The sequence below is a fragment of the Beta vulgaris genome, chromosome 6 (genome assembly GCF_026745355.1).
Source record: "Beta vulgaris subsp. vulgaris cultivar EL10 chromosome 6, EL10.2, whole genome shotgun sequence".
Taxonomy (NCBI): Eukaryota; Viridiplantae; Streptophyta; class Magnoliopsida; order Caryophyllales; family Amaranthaceae; genus Beta; species Beta vulgaris.
In genome coordinates this window covers 5,474,966-5,492,764 of record NC_079207.1, presented here as the reverse complement: position 1 = coordinate 5,492,764, position 17,799 = coordinate 5,474,966, and the positions used below count along the sequence as shown (strand labels likewise).

At 35.1% G+C, this 17,799-nt stretch overlaps 2 protein-coding genes across 3 annotated transcripts; both read left to right on the top strand.

Annotated features, from left to right (window-relative positions):
* Positions 1 to 9,431: 9,431 nt before the first annotated feature.
* LOC104895188 (hypothetical protein) lies at positions 9,432 to 12,735 on the top strand. 2 transcript variants are annotated; one of them, XM_010681626.3, is made up of 2 exons: positions 9,432 to 9,717; positions 11,660 to 12,735. In XM_010681626.3, exon 2 carries the CDS (start codon positions 11,716 to 11,718, stop codon positions 12,460 to 12,462), a length of 747 nt encoding a protein of 248 aa, XP_010679928.2. In that variant the 5' UTR covers positions 9,432 to 9,717; positions 11,660 to 11,715; the 3' UTR covers positions 12,463 to 12,735. The 2 variants fall into 2 exon arrangements, with proteins under 2 accessions (XP_010679928.2, XP_010679927.2); XM_010681625.3 differs by having other exon boundaries at positions 9,433 to 9,717; positions 11,714 to 12,735.
* A 1,024-nt stretch (positions 12,736 to 13,759) lies between these two features.
* LOC104895187 (ferredoxin--NADP reductase, chloroplastic) lies at positions 13,760 to 17,643 on the top strand. The gene is made up of 9 exons (XM_010681624.4): positions 13,760 to 14,030; positions 14,274 to 14,526; positions 15,279 to 15,412; positions 15,649 to 15,727; positions 16,055 to 16,146; positions 16,259 to 16,336; positions 16,699 to 16,761; positions 16,877 to 17,111; positions 17,341 to 17,643. The coding sequence occupies exons 1-9, from the start codon at positions 13,923 to 13,925 to the stop codon at positions 17,406 to 17,408; spliced, it is 1,110 nt and encodes a 369-aa protein (XP_010679926.1). The 5' UTR covers positions 13,760 to 13,922; the 3' UTR covers positions 17,409 to 17,643.
* Positions 17,644 to 17,799: the final 156 nt, after the last annotated feature.

Genomic DNA, 17,799 nt, shown 5'->3' with positions numbered 1-17,799 from the left:
AAATGCAATCTTCTTTAATTGATCTGTGAGCATGTGAGGTTTTCTAAACTTTCTCCACCTCCCCCTTCCCCCCAAGCAAAAAAAAATTAAAAAAAATTAGCTTTCCACAAAACATCAAACAGAAGACATGCAAGTTCAAATTCCAACACACCAAAGAAAATATCCCAACGCCTTCAACTAACCAAGCAAAATATCTCAGAAAAATGTGCAACTGCTAAATGCTTGCATGTTTGTGCCATGGGACCGTCATTAATAAGTATTAGTATTATTCAAGGTCAATTAAAAAGCAAAGTAGTTATTAAAACCTTAGTAGTATACTAGTATTAGGTTTTCAATCAAATATACAGCATCAGGTCTGCTGGTGAAAAGCACAAGCTTTATCTACTTTCAAGCGAGATAATACAATTATAAGGAAAATTGAAGCCTCAAAGATGGATACCGCCCAGAGTGGTATTGGATTTACTGTCATCTTCCGACCAGTAAAAGAAAAAGGGAAAGCAGAGTAACCTAGGCTGCTTGGGATTCTGGAGTGAATCTAGACATTCTCCAATCACAATAAGTCTCATGAATAAGTTTTGTAAGCACTACCACCTTTGCCAAAAGAATATAAGGCTTAGGTGTCCTTTCTAGATATGAATGGACCTTGGAGGGCCTTGGGCAGCCCTATGAAACTTCCTTATGATTCTCATAAACAATAAAAATTCACTAACCTCCAAAAGATTATCACAACTCACAAGTGTGACTTTATGGCCCATTCACCAGGAGAAACTTTGGGTTTGTCATCATCCATAGTCCCAAAAGTTGATTTTTTCCGTAACACCACATATGCTAGCCTGAAAACAGAGAAACTTAATTCTCTAAGTTCTATCTAGAATATTCTACCGACACCTGAGATGCTCATAGGCTTCGCTACAATATTGAACTTTGTTTGAGGTTATTATCTTTGTAAGTTGTAACTATTCCTTGACCTTGGTTGGCAATGCAACCATGCATTGGCTATGAATGATGCTTGTGTCCTTCCACGTCTAGAAGGATGTCAACATCCAAGTATCCAACTGACCATTTATGTACAATCTGAACAATTTGATTCCGACCACAACTCATCCCATAGCAAAGCTGTGTGCATAACGAAACTACAATTGACTATCCGATTAGATTAGGTCATATAGACAGCTTAAGCAACTTTTACACTTAACCACATAAAATCTTGTATGTAAACCACACTATACGAGAGCATAAACACAAAAGGACAAGTCTTTTAGAAATGAAGTATAATTTCGAGACTCTGATTTTTCTCTATTCTGGCCCCAGTAGTACTTAGAAGTTGCTCCATAAGTTTAGTGTAGAAATTTCTAGAAAACTAAAGAGTTTGGCAGTCTGTATGCGTAATATCCCCTTTTCCTCCTTAATCTAGATAAGCAGATATACCATTACATATGTTGATCACATAACACTTATAACTTATCCACTCAGTTGGAGCCAGCTTCCTAGCAAGAATCATAAAGGCTAAGGTGTGGAATGGTATAACAGAGTGGATCACAAAAACGAAAATGGCCATTAAGGTAATGAGGTATGCTTTGCTGATTGTTTCACAAAAGACAGATTGACAGGTTGTGCGTAGTCACAGGCATACACCTTCTGCCAATTTGCAAATCATTGCAGAGTGCAGACCAAACATTTTTCTTCTGGAACAAACACCATCAGCCTGAACTTTCAATTCGAAGAGGTTGCTATATAAGTCAGATCCTGATTCGATCTAATTTATCACACATTATCAGAATAGCACCTTCCCTATCAACTACTCCAATACACATCCTCCAATATGCTCATAATTTAAGCCCAAGTCCTGCGCTGCATTTGGAACCTCACTCCTAACCACTATTGTCAGTGCCACACTGGTATAGGATAGAGAAAACAACTTTGAGGAATAGAGAAGATCAAAAAGTGTCAAAAAGCATGCCTGAAAAGGAGTCAAATTCTTATCAGATAGTAATGTAAGTGAGGAAGAATGATGTGAGTTCAACTATCAAAAAGGAAGACAGTCTGCCAATTCTATGCTGATGGTTAAGGAACTCAAACACAAAGAAAGTGGGATGTACCAATATACAAGCATACCCTACAAAGGTCGTCAAACATCAACAACCATTTCAAGCAAGATGAAACTGGTATAAATAAACCGGGCAACGACAAAGACGACCATCACCACATTGCATCTTAAGGTTTATTGTTGAGTTGCTTCTAAAATATGAGGGATTGGCTTTGATATTTTACATATTACTTTCTGATTCCTAGCATTTGTGTTTTAGAGGAAATTCTGATTGGACAAATGGAGTTTAGTTGGTCCTTTGTTTTAATAATTGTTAGAACTTAGAAATTGTAAAAAGCGGGTCATTTAGTACACCTCTTACTTTCTTTGTTAGTTACTCATGTTTAGTTTTTAATCTCCCTATGTCCACAAAATAAAAATGTGAGTTTGCTTATTGGGAGTCAAAGTAGGATATATTTCAAGATAAATTCTAACAAATATAAATATCATATAAGGATTCTTATCTGCGACATGCCATGGCATTAATTATGGTGTAATTAGGGTTACTAACAATGCATAAACAGGGTTACCAATAAGCACTAATTTGGTTATGATGGGATAGTTGTTACTTTATAAATGGATTACTGAAAAAACTCCATTAGCAATTACTGATAATATGTTAATGCTTACTAATGATGTCGCTCGAACATTTGAGCGTGCAAACTGCAACGTCTCACATAGGAGACCAGTTGTATACTTGTATATCAAAGTATATCATAATATACTAGAGTAACAGCAAAATGGGTACATGTCAATCTCCTCAAGGTACAATGAACTGCAATCTCTTTCTAGATCATACACGAAAGCCTCATTTAAAGGCTTATAGTGCAGCAATTACAAACTAAAGATCAGCCACTAAACAAAGAAAGTGAGAAGTAGTGGCCCACTATCTCTACCACTAACCACTGGTAATTGACCCACTATCAAAACTACTATCCAGTCCAAAAACTAAGAAGCAACTAGAGTGCATTCGTCGAATCCAAACCAGAAAGTAATATATAATCGTCACTACCTTAATCAATAGATATTGATAGAGGAGAGCCATGATATTAGTCAAGTGTTTAAATTAGGGTAGAGTTTGGTTCCAAACTTATTCCCTTGGTTTTTAATTTTTTTTTTATTTCAAACATTATAGGTTTAGAATTTGTGTTTGGTTTTTGTTCTTGGAGTTATGCTATGATGGACGGAATTGTTCGGCTAAGTACCGACCATTTTGAGGTTGACAATAGGATCTGGCTAGAAAAATGGCCCAAAAAAATAGGTAGACTGTTGAGCAGGACATGTAGCTATTTGACTATGGATGAAAGACATCTCCCTTTTGATACTTTCCATCAAGAAAGGAAAAAAGATCAACCAAGGGAATTTCAATCACCTTACATAACTAAATACGTCACTACTCGGAAGAGAAAGTGTACTCTTTTGCCTATGTATATCTTTCCCAAAGTTTAGTTGAAGCAGAAGAGTTAGAAACTCCATCTCCATAAGATAACGCATTAACATGAAATCTGTAATAACCACAGTATTTGTCAATAAAATTCACACACAGATGACGAAGATGATGGTGCCAAAATCACTTGCTTATAACTTGCGTGCATACAAATTCCTCAAAAAAATTAATGCATCTCTATCATTTACTATGATCTTCAATTTGAAAGCACATTGGAGAAGGATGTTCAAGATGGCCACACCAACCACTATTACCACCAGCAGCAGCTAACACTATTACTATTAGCTTGAAATCTTTTATAGATGTCTACAACTAGGAAGGATCTCTACAACTTTTCATCCCCCAACCAACAGAAAAAAATATTCCCTCAGTTTCTCATAAACATTTGTCTTAGCCACAAGAAGCAAGAAAGAGGAAAGAGGAAAGAGATAAATAAAAAAAATACGGAAAACCAGATAGGAGAAAAGGCAAAAGTTTCATTGGTAATGAATCATTAAATTCACTTTCATCATGCTCTAGTATACTACTATACGAAGCATGATAAAACCCTATTCACTTCAACTTTTAAAAAACAAGAATTAATATTAAGTAAAAAAAAATAGTTTTAATCTGTTAAAACATACTTAATCAGCAAAAAATTAGTTCATATCAGCAGAAAATCAGTATAACTCAGTACTGCATGACTGAAAAGCATTAGAAAATCAGAAAATATCACTTTAAATCATAAATATGATGATTTTATCAACGAAAATCAGTTTAAATCACTAAAGTTAAAGTGATTAGATTCGCTAAGGTCTAATTTGTTCACTGCGGCTATATTGTTCACTGTGGCTGGAATCAAAACAAGCGAATTTTCACAAGACAACAATTTCAACCTAACTCTTGCTATCTTTGCAAAGTTCCATGCCTGATCACAAAAACCTCAGTCAAGTAAGGACACGAAAATGAGAACTTTATGAAGCAGAAGACAAAAAAGAGAGTAGAAGTGTAATCCAATCCTCATTCAAGGGAGGGTGAAAAATCGCTAGTTTGTTTGGATAGGCTAATTTGGTGAGAAAGAAAGAGAAGGGAAAGGAAGGAATTGATTTTCCCTTATTCTGATACAGATGGTAGGAAAGAAGACAAATGGAAGGATTTATACCCCCTTACTTCTCAAGAAGCCAAATACTCCCAATGTCGGAAAGTTTTGGCAAGAAAACGCGAACTCACTCTTCGTTTCCATACCTTTCCTCCGCTTCCTTCACCTTCCCCGACATCATTGCTATCATAAGACTTCCTCTGCTTATTGATCAAGTATGAACTACTCGCTTTTACCCTTTCAAGGAAGTTCTTTGATACTAGCTTATTCATAAACATTCAAGCGCCTTTCGAAGGCTCCCTCACTTGTTGGAAAGCGGTAGCGCCAACATAATGCTAAACATCTGTGAGCACTATCAATTTGTAACTACCCTCAAGCTCAAGTAGCTTAAACCTTTCGTTACAAGCTCAACAAATAAGATATTCTCACATTGCTATGATATTCATATTTCTTGATTTTTAAATAATATTTTGAGATTTGCATAAGTAATTATTATCAATTATTATCTATTACGCATAAATGATAACTTATTTACTTTATATAATTCCAAACAAACATGATGCAGTAACCCTAACAATTAACATCTCCGTGCTCCAAATTTTTGTATAGAATTTCAAGCATCACTCATTTAAACAAGAGAAATGATTCGAAGATAACCGTTATAAGCTACCAGATTAATCTCCACTGCACATAAAGTATATGAAACCTTTGAATTAAAATAAATTGGTGGAATTGTATTTATTTGACATAACAAATAATTTCTGATATTATATAGTTGCATGTAAATTATTATATATATTGTATAATATACATTCATATCAATTTCGATTTCAATTTGAGTGGAGAAGATTACCTGGTTAAGCGATTTCACCGGTGTTCTTCAGTCCTCCGGCATCGTTTTATGTCCAAGCGTTGTGGCGAATTTCGACGGGTAATTTCACTTTTCAGTGCAAGCATACATCTAATTTTTTTTAGGATTCGGTGATAGCTTAGTGGAGTACCATCTCGAATTTTCCGGATATTGTCTAAGGTTCGAATTTTCATCCGCAACAATATATTGGACATTTAATTTGGTTGTTTCGCCTTGTACTCAATCTATGAGCTAGCGTGTCTGCAAACGAGTAGCCGGTTAATCTTCGTACCAACTATCTTTCCTAATTAAAAAAAATACATCAAATATTTTATTATGTGAAAGTATTGGGTCACACCGTCTGACCCAATACCTTCCGTCGGACGGGTTGAGCCCATCAAAACGCGCAGGCTATTTTTAAAAGTATGTTTCATGGCTGGACCAATAGTTGCTATCAAGATATTTAATCTTCACAGTCACAGAGCTTCTAAGAGTTTCATGGCTGAATGTGAGGTCCTTCATAGCATCCGACATCGAAAGTTAAAAGAGAAAACATGGAGAAGAAGAAAGATGAAGACATGGAAGAAGATCATGGAGATGCCAGATCTGAGAAGAAAAAGAAGAAAGAGAAGCGCAGCATATTGCTGCAGAAGAAAATGGGGCGAAGGAAGATGGAACTATCAAGAAGAAGAAGAAAAAGAGATGGGTTTATTCTTTATAATGTAATGTGAATGTGAGGTCCTTCATAAGAAAAAGAAGAAATGGAGTTACTCTCTGCATATATTTCTCAGCTTGCTGTGAGATTCAGATGATTCAGAGAAAAAAAAATCTCCTTCTCTCTTTCCTACAAATTCTATCTCAGCTTGTTGTTTAATAATGAAGAAGAAGGAGAAAGTGAGAGAAAGCAGAGGTTAGTGTTTTGTTTTCTTTTCAGTTGGACTTTGTTTTCTTTTCAGTTGGACTTTGTTTTCTTTCAGTTGGACTTTGTTTCGTAATATGTATACCAACTGAAACAAATAATGGACCAACTGAAACAAATAATGGACCAACTGAAACAAATAATGGACTAACTGAAAAAAAATGAAGACTACCTGAAAAAAATGAAGACTACCTGAAAAAGAATTAAGACTAACTGAAAAAAAATTGGAACCACCTGAAAGTCGTCCGACCAAAGATTATGGTCGGACGAGTCCGACACAATACGTTCTCTTATATTATTAACCCAACTGCCAATTCTCCCTTTTTCATAAAATTAAATATTTGTAAATACAATATTAAACAAATATATGTTTTTTTTATTGTCTAATATTGTACTCTCTTTGTTTCTCTTTAATTTACTCACTTTACTTTGGGGATAATCAAGGAGGGAGTACAAAAGTATGAGAGATAAAGTGAAAGGGAAAGAGATAAAAGTAAAAAGTGGGTTAAAAATATTAAAAAGTGAATGACATGGGTGGAAAAAGAGTATAAAGTATATGTGGCATGTTACCAAAAATAGAAAAGGCAACAATGTGTAAATTAAAAATAAACAGACCAAAAAGAAAATGTATAGATTAAAAAGAAATGGAGGTAGTATATATGAAGTTGGTAAGATGAAGGATCATACTGAACTGACACCTCGCACAGATATAACCACCCAGAGTTGCAAATTAGACTCCTTGGAGGGAAGGGGAATACCGGAATAGTAAGGGAAACTTCACCCCCAAGAAGCCCCTAGAGAGATTTGATCCCATAACTTTTAAGTCATGAGACGAAATCTTTACCACTAGGTCAAATCTTGCTTGGTAGTCTAATATTATATATGATAGAAGCCATTAGTCTAATATATCTATTTTGTTTTTTAGTGAAGTCTAGGCAATTAGTAATTTTCATTTCCCAGATGATAAAAAACATTGAAAAACATTTAGGGGGCGTTTGGTTCGTTGAGAGGAAAGGAAAAGGGTATGAGAAATGGTTACAAGGGGAATGGAAAGGGTTTTCCTTTGATTAAAAATGTTGTTTGGTTAGGAACATCAAATAAAATAGAAAATTATTATTATTATTTAATAATAATAATAACAAATAATAATAATAATAAATAATAAAAATATAAATAAAAATAAATAATAATAATAATAATAAATATAAATAAAATAATAAAATAATTATAATAATAATTAAAATAATAATAATAATAATAAATAACAATAAATAATAATCATAATAATAAATAATAATAATAAATAATACATAGTAATATTAATAATATTAAATAACAATAATGATAATAATAATAATTATTATTCTTAATATTATTAAATAATAGTAAAAATAAAAATAAATAATAAAAATATATAATAATAATAAATAAATAATAATAATTATTATTAAATAATAATAATAATGATAATAATAATAATAATAAATAATAAATAATAAATAATAATAATAATATAATACTAATACTAATAATAATAATAATAATAATAATAATAATAATAATAATAATAATAATAATAATATGGTAGAGGGATATGGGGTAATCCCAAACCTTGGGGGTGGTGGGGAATCAATCTAAGGAAAAGGAGGGTAATCGTAATAAGAAAAAGGGGTAAAGGGTTTGAAAAAACACACTAACCAAACACTCACAAAAGGAAACAAGGAACTTAATTCCCTTTTCCTTTCTTGAAACCCTCCAACCAAACACCCCCTTAGTACTTTTTGGGTTTAAGCCATGGAATGAATAGAGGATGGAATAAAAATACAAGAGGGACATGACAACAAAAAAAAGTTGCCGTTATTGGGGGTTTAGCTCAAGCCACTGAAATGAATGAAGACGATAACTTTTTTTTTTACATGAAATTATTGTGCCTTTTTTAATTCATGATAAATTATCCTTCGTTACATGAGAGAGAACCTCTAGAGGTATCTCTTCCAACCAAACTTGCCCTTCACAACCTTGGCCATAAGGGATCCCGGTTTGGTGAGGATTCTCCGAGCTTGCTTAGCCAACATTGCCTTATTAAACACTTGTAAACCACGAAAGCCAAGTTAAGGAGTGTTCATTCCGGATATCCAACTAGATCCGATCAGAAAATTCGAATATCCAAAAAAATTGGATAGGAAAAATATCATATGGATTCGGTTCGAAAAATTTAAGGTCGGAGCAGATCAGATGTCTAAACTTTCAGATCGGGTCGTTTGCAATTTTTTAAAGGATAAACTAAGTTTCCAAATAGATTATCAGATGTTTCGGATATACGGGCTTGAAAACGAATGTTCGAATCAGATTTTCTGAAATTTATATGTTTCGGATACTTCGAATATCCGAAAATGAAAATTTACGATCCGTATCCGATAAAGTCAAATAAGTTCCAATCAGGTTCAATAAGGTCAAATAAGTTTCAATCAGTTCCAATCAGGTCATATAAGTTCCAATCAGGTTCAATAAGTTAAATCAAGTTGGATAAGTTCAACCAGGTCCAATAAATTTAGTTCAGTTCAGAGTTATTCAAGTGAAGAGAACGTATCGTTAATGACTTAGGCTATGTTTAGTTCACCTGAAATTTTTTGATCTGAACTTATCTGATCTGATCTGATCTGAACTTATTTTTTCTGATCTGATCTGATCTGATCTGATTACAAGATCTTATCTTTTAGATTTCTCTCAATATATAAGAAAAAATATAGTCATGTGGGGTCTTTTTTGATTCGTCTCAATGAGTACTTTATTAATATTCAATTATTATAATTTTTACTAATATGTAATGAAAGATATAATGATTTTTAAATATAAGCATGATCTGAACTGATCTGATCTAAACTTATTTTTTCTGATCTAATCTGATTTGATTAGATCTGAAATAAGCAAAAATAAGGTGAACTGAACATAGCCTAGGCCCTTAATGGTAAAATAAAGGAGTCATTTTCACTTTTCGTACAACCTACTATTATTTCGTCCCAGGTAAATAAAGTTTAGTAGTTGATAAAGCTGACTCGGGCCTAAAAGCATAATCGAAAAGGCCAAAAGTCCAGACCCATTTCTCTGATCTTCTTGAGTTCTTTCACCTCACTCACCCTCGCATTCACTTTCGGCAACCGCCGCTGCACCCGCCAACCTACCCCCAGCTTCCCACCACTTCTCCTCATTCGCCAATCTCCCGCGCGCACCACGCACCACGCACCACAAGCTCCGCACATCACCACACTTTCCGCGCGCAGCTGCCGCCTGCCCTTATTTCACTGTCCAACTTGCTTCGGCTTTCCTCATGATAAAGGTAAGCTTACCTTTTTTGTTCTTTCCCCTTTCTAAAACCTAGAACTGATGTCATTTCATATAAAATTGGAATCTTGATATAAATCTTTGCGACTTTTCATTCTTAAAATTATGGGTTTATTTCTCTTCTCTTGTATTCTCTCATTTTATATTGTTTTTGGGTATAGTTTTCCTTGCTGTTTTTCATATATGTGATTTTATTGTGGTTGTTGATTTCTTGGAGTTGATCTGATTTGGAGTGATTTGGTGGATTAGTTGTTTTTGTGATACTGTTATGACATCTGGGTGTTGCTTTGTTTTGTTTTGTTTGCACAATTGCATTTCCTTTGATGTGGGAGATCAAGAAGTGTTTTTTTTTTTAATTGAATTGAATGTATTTACCTAGTGGTATGTGGCAAAGGCCTTGTTTTTAGATTCTGGTGAAGATTTTAGTTTTATTAATGCAAGGATGACTTTCAGCTTAACATAGAGGTAGTGTAATGAGTTTTGGCTCAAATTAAGTGTGTATTGAGTTTTCAAGTAACTCAATGGTGTAGTTAGTTTATTAGGTGTAAGTGTCTTGAGTTTTGACTTATGGGGTGTTGTTAATCGCAGTTTCATGAGTGTATCTAGGTGTTGTGGGTTTTACCTCTTTGGATATAATGAGCTTTAGCCCCTTTCTTCGTAATGGCTTGATGCTTGATTTCTGCACTTGTTAGTACCATTGACCCCTTTTCTTATCTATGAGTAAAAAAGTTCATATCTTGCAATTATATCTTGAGATGAATCTAATATGGCAATGGTTTTCCTTACTTGTAAATAAATGGTTGATGGTCGAGGTGGGATATGTGTGATACAGTGATAGTGTAAAAAATAAGTTGTTGAAAGAGGAAGTCTTTTTTTTAAAGAACAAGAATATCCGAATATGATTGTAAATGGTAATTGTTAAATATATGTGAGTTCTGAAATGCTAGAACATACACGACGAATGAATTGGCTGTGATTAGAATTGTTATTTGAATTATGGTATTTGACCTTATTTCTGGACAGACACAAAGAAATACAGCCTAATGGGCTTTTAATCCACTTCTCCTAGCTAGTAGAGCAATTAGACAGGCTATGGGCTTCTGTCTTAGCTGTCTAGTTACATCAACGATTATACAATGCTCTTTCCCAGTAGAAAGGATATCCTTGATAATAGATGAATGCCCTCTTTGGTCCTCACCGGATTGTGAGGAATGATATTAATCACTTGCTATTCGTCTTCATGTCCATGCTTATGATGTTTCATGTTAGGAGCCAATTTATAAGTGGAAGCATTCCTTAGCTTCACTCTGGAAAGCAGAGTTCTGAAGATAGGAAACTAACTGAGTGGAGAACTTGAAAATTCACTTTACTAATCATTCTCCAGCCCATCCCTGCATTAGTCCTGTCACTAAGGGGATTCTGCTTTTTCGAGGCTCCGTCTTTTTTGATCATATGCTGAGCGCTGTTGATGATGCTTGAACGTGAGTCGCATTTCTCTAGATTTTTGAAACTTGTATTTGGTAGTTGGTCCATTTGATCTCGGTATCACACTCCATTCCCAAATTTAGATCCATCAGACCATAAGTGTTTTGAAATGAAATTCTCCAGCATTTTATCTGACAAATTGTTGGTTTAATGACTAGTTTGGTCTAAATAATTATCATATGCTCCTTTGTTTCCCCCCCCCCCCCCCTTCAAATTTAAGCCTGCATGATTCTCTTTTCCCAGATTTTAGGTTAAACACCTGTGCAGATTTATTTGTTGGGGGTACTCCCATTGGCTGCATTACCATGTATTGTTATTGATATTAGCAAAGAAGTTCATACGTGATCCCCTTCCCAACTTACCATAAGATAAGTGTTCCCCCTAAAATAAAAGAAAGCAATCCCAATTAAGGGTTTTTGTTTGTTGACTTTTTCTTTACCATTTCTTGTTAGGTTTTTGGTATTCAGCTATTAGTTGATTAGTTTCTTTATTCCGGATACTGGTAGGTATGGATTCCCAAGTGATGCATGAGAAATCGAAGAAAAGAGATTGTGTCTATGAGGAGCCTTTGGAACCTTGTGCTCTAGTAAATGAAAATGTGATATTTCACTCAAAAGATAGTGGTACACCAACAGCAGCTGGTAAGGAAGGAAATACCAAAGCATCCGCTTTATGCCCGATTACACCCACTCCTTGTAGAGAAAATGGGGATGCTGTTTTTGTGACTAGCACCCCTTTGTCACTGGAATCTCCCCAATCACCAAAGGTGGATGGCTTCAATTCCACAAGTAATAAAGAAGTGGTGGATTTAGGTCTTGATGGGAGCCCTCGCACACCAGATGAGGGTGTTTTTGATCCATTTGCCCCAGGTCCGGATAAGATGCTTCTTGCCCCAGTTTGTAGAAAGCTTTTGAAAGAGTCTCAGAAAATTGTTGCTCGACGGCTCAATTTTGATGATGATAGTGACGATTTCCCAACGTCTAACAAAAATGAGGATAACAAAAATGAAGATGCCCTGTCTGAGAAGCTGTTGTTGGATTCATTTTATGGAACTCTTCTGGAAGCCATTATTTTGAAACAGTCAGAGGAATTTCTTGCTGAAAACCACCCTCTGGAATCGGGCAGTCTTCATACACCACCCTCACCACCTCCTTTGCTGGGTGTTGCTGATACCTGCCCTGGGGCTCCCGTGAAGGCTGCAGCTGGCAAGTCAAGGAATATCGTCCCAGGACTTTGCAGAAAGCTGGAATTCTAGTTATTGACAGCCTTTTGGGTAGAAAAGGCCTGAATATATATATATTTATGCTGACTTATTTGTTTTTGGTGCTCCACAGATGTAAGCATATCCTCCTACATTGCTGACTCCAAGGGTTGCAAGTCCTTCATTGTTGTATGTGCATTCTAGATCCCTGTATGTTCACCTCTTAGTTAGTTTTAGTGATTCACCCTTTAGAGAGGTGTTACTTCTGTACAGCTGTTTTAGACGCTATATTTGTGCGAAAATCAGCAAGTGTTTCAATTTGCTTCATAGGTTTTCTAATTTATGATGGATTTTACAGCTTTTGAACTTAGTGTCTAGTCATCTCTTGCTATATTTCTGAACGGCGACATGGTTTCAATCACTTGCAAATTCAGGCAAGCTGAAGTGTGGAAAGTCCCAGATGTGTAAATCCTCTTTCTATACTTGGGCTTAATCTCCATCCCAAGCTAAATGCCAGTGATTTTGGAGGTTGCTGGTTCTCTTCACAGCATAGACGGTTGTTCGGTACATCATAGAGATTTGCATATTTGCCGATCAAGTGCATCATCGTAGATAAAATTTCACTAATATCTAGTTGTATAGGTCGAATTTCTTGTTGTGATTTTCCTGAAAAATAAATCATGATTGGATATATGACCTTTATGACTAGATATCATCGGTCATTTGTTTGCCAATCAAGTAGGCATACAACACCCTCGTGAAGTTATTCCTAAGCCTCCTCCCTTCTTAGCCCATATTATCACACTAAACTTTCACTAATATGTGTACAATAATACTAATCGAATAATTTCACTAATATGTATACAATGATACAAACCGAATAATTTTCAGCCAATATATAATATTTGATTCCGTGAATAACTTAACATCCCAAACCTTGCTAAAAGGTTATGTTCATCGTTCACTCGAAGTTGGTTATATTTGATCGTTGGGCCAGTCAATTTAGTCCGCGATAGCCCTGGCCCAAAGTCACCAACTCAACATGACAAAAAAAATCATCTTGTACTCACACAATGAAGAATCCGACCGAATCATTATCAAAGATGTCTTGACCTAGTAGTTAGAATTGAGGTGTTGTAAACGATAGGTTACATGTAAAGAGTAAACGTCAGGCATACAAAAAAAATAAAAAAAAATCAAAGGAACAATCATGAATTAACCACAAAAACCGTCTACGCCAAAAAAAAAAAAGGGGTCCCATGAATGTTAACCTTACACACACAAAAACACATGAATAAAAAAGGCAATGGAGATTTTTACATAGACTTATCTTCAATCTGCCACTGCATTTGCTCCTTCAATATCCTCCACCCAAAACATAATCCACTCCTTTTCTCTATCTCTTTCCTACTAACACTTAAACTGCTAATAATCAAAACTATTCAACAGTTTTTTCTGTCTCTCCTTTCATTTCTTCTTCCTATTTTCATTCTTCTTCCAATATACACACAGTCATGGCTGCTGCAGTAACTGCTGCAGTTTCTTTCCCTTCTACAAAATCTACTTCTCTTTCCTCAAGAACTTCTTCCATCATCTCCCCTGAGAAGATCAGCTTCAAGAAGGTAACTTTCATCGTTTATACTATCTGGGATTGTCGAGTTTTGAATACTTCTTGGTGTTCCATAATACTCGCTACACTTTCCTTTGTGAAAAGTAATTACTTGCTACCTCTCTCTTCTCCAAAAATTGCCTAGGAGTCCGTGAATTGAAAAGTGTAGCGAATAATATGAAAACGAGGAAGTATTTTAATTTCGGGGTAATGTGAAATTCTGAATTGTGTTTGTGGGTATATATATTGATTGCAGGTTCCTCTGTACTACAGAAATGTATCTGCAACTGGTAAAGTGGGTCCCATTAGAGCCCAAGTGACCTCTGATGTGGAGGCACCTGCAGCTGCACCTGCTAAAGTTGAGAAACATTCTAAGAAAATGGAGGAAAATTTGGTTGTGAACAAGTATAAGCCTAAGAATCCTTACGTTGGAAGATGTCTTCTTAACACTAAAATCACTGGGGATGATGCACCTGGAGAAACCTGGCACATGGTTTTCTCCCATGAAGGTTATTTCTTACTACTTTTTTTACTTTACTGTCATTAGTTTCATCTCATCATTCTCACTTAATTACTACCAGAATTAACTATCTACCACTTATGTGACATTGTGACATAATTTCGATAATAATAACTGTGAGTGTGTGACATATTATATATGGACTCAGGGTAAATATATAATCACATAGTGTTTTTGAATTCTTTGTGATATAGTGAATCTTATTGATGATCAGCTTAATCTACATGCATGCTAGTAGATGAGACCTGATTTTGTTATAGGTTAAGACCAGAGAAATTCCTGATTTGTAGCTGTTATTATGAACTTTATTATGTTCATACTCCTTGAACTTTTATGATTGTATATTCAAGAACGAATGTTGTGTTTTGAGTCGTAGATGTTTTTGGAAGGATCACAATTGTGGTATGTGAAGATCATGGATCAACATCATCAATGAGAAATGTTAAAATAGTGAAATTTTGATATGAATGTAGAACATAAGTGATCTAATATACGACATTTATGATCATATATCAAACTTTCAGAAATGTTGTGAACTAATTATTTTTGTAATTGGTATGTGGTTTTCTTATGTCAGAACTTGGCAATTGGTATGTGGTATTTTTATGTCAGTCATGAACTATGTTAACACTTAATAAGGGTTGTCACTTATGTGAATATGTGATCATGATCTTCTTTTTGCAAGTTTTTTTTTGGTATAAGTTCCACTCAAACTTTGAACTTGATTGCTTGTTTCTGTAGGAGAGATCCCTTACAGAGAAGGGCAGTCCGTTGGGGTCATTGCAGATGGTCTTGACAAGAATGGAAAGCCCCATAAGTTGAGATTGTACTCGATTGCCAGCAGTGCCCTCGGTGACTTTGGTGATTCAAAAACTGTATGATTCAATCCCTACTAGATTATGATACTGGAGTAACATTATGATTTCTGATAATTGAGGCATTGTCAATGTACAACTATATGAATAAAAAGGAAGGGAAATAGAATGATATATCTTTGGCATTTTGGTTGCTCCAGTATAATCATGCTTTATTAAAGCAGCAAATAATCTTTTGTTATTGCCAGTTCTCTAAATCAATATTCTCAGGGTAAATGTTTTCTCTGTGATTATAGGTTTCATTGTGTGTAAAACGACTTGTCTACACCAATGACGCTGGAGAAGAAGTTAAGGGAGTCTGCTCAAACTTCTTGTGTAAGGATGCCAAACTCTCAATGTTTTCTGGAACTTGCTTTATCACATACTCTAGTGGTATAGATATTCATGACAAGGCTACTGTGCTTATAAGCTCAGATCCTCTGAATTTACCAATAAGTCATAAGATGTGTAAAGGTGTTTCTTTAAAGAGGTATTGTAAGACTTCTATAAATGAAACCTATGGGATTGGTTTCACTTCAAATCCGATATATGGTGAACAGAATGTTGGATAAGTTAGATGGTGTTACTTATATATACCTATCTGAGACGAAATACAATTTGAACTTGGTACTTTACCGCTCAAAACTCTTATACTCTATGCAGGTGACTTGAAACCTGGTTCTGAAGTGAAGCTAACAGGGCCAGTTGGAAAGGAAATGTTGATGCCCAAAGACCCTAATGCTACGATTGTCATGGTATGCTCCTTTCGTGAGCTTGTATAGTAGTGGTATTAATTTATAGTGTTCCTCGGTTGTCATAATTTCCTTCACAAGTCTAACGTAATGGAAAATGTATTTATTGTTGCAGCTTGGAACTGGAACAGGAATTGCTCCTTTCCGTTCATTCTTGTGGAAGATGTTCTTTGAAAAGCATGAGGATTACCAGGTGGGTTGAATATGTTTTTTTGGCTGTCTTTTAGAAGTTCTTTCTTGACATGGGAAGTTTGCATAGCAGAAGATCAGATAATTCCATAAACTATTTGTCTTGCTAAACATAAAGTACACTTTCCTTCAGACTTGCATCTGGTGAACTTATGTGAATCACCTTTGTGTTGTATTACTATTCAACCTTCCTATGTTTTGCTAGTTGTTCTAGTGGATATCTTACACTCAAAAGAGTGAAAACGACTACTTCAGCAATTCGCAAACAACCATTGCAATTTCAAATCAGATTGATTTTTATTCATTTTTCTATCTGGTAAATCTTTCAACTTAATAGTTGCTGATTGCTGTTGATCTGATTTGTAGTTTAACGGCTTGGCTTGGCTCTTCTTGGGTGTACCCACCAGCAGTTCTCTGCTCTACAAAGAGGTGAGCTACATTTCCATCACCTATCGTATGAAACCTGGCAATCAAAACTGTTATCCGAATGGTTACACTTTTACAACCGACATTGCTCATCAACTCTTAACAATAATGATGACAGGAATTCGAGAAGATGAAGGAGAAGTTTCCAGACAACTTTAGGCTGGATTTTGCCGTTAGCAGAGAGCAAACTAACGAGAAAGGCGAGAAGATGTACATTCAAACTCGTATGGCACAATATGCTAATGAGCTATGGGAAATGCTTAAGAAAGACAACACTTTCGTCTACATGTGTGGGCTCAAGGGAATGGAATCAGGAATTGATGACATTATGGTTTCGTTGGCTGCTGCAGAAGGTAAGCTGGAATCAAATTTATTTTTAGACTATTAATATGGGAGTATGTTGTGCAATAAACTCTTATGATTTCCTTTATTGTGAAGTGTATATTCGTCTAGTGTTTGCGCATTTAGGAGTATGATATAGATCATGCTCCCGAGTGTACATAGGATCTAATCTCCGATGTTCTTCTAAACACGTACATACAACTTCTATTGATGATATGTTCTTTATTTCTTTGTTTTCAGGCATTGATTGGTTTGAATACAAGAGGCAGCTCAAGAAGGCAGAACAATGGAATGTGGAAGTCTACTAATAACTGTTGTACAAAAATCTCTTATTCCTTTTTGTGAAGCAGCATCTATATCTATTGCCATTTTCTCACTGCACCTTGTAGATAGGTCAGTTTTTTTTATTTTTATTTTTGTGGGTTATGATGTTGTTATGACGATAAGCAAATGCAGGCTAGTTTTTCAGCTAATTATATAGTGGAAATTATTGTTGATACTGTACACAGAGGAATTTATGAGAATGAATACCTTATGCTTCAATCCAATTGTTTTTTTATGCCATTACAAATCTCAATTTATTAGAGGTGGAGAATTAAGATCATTTGGGTTCCACTGTTTCTTGAGCTTTTGTGTAGAGTTTGTTGCTGAGTAATGTATGTCATTGCTCGTGACATGAGAAAGTCTGAGCTTATCAAC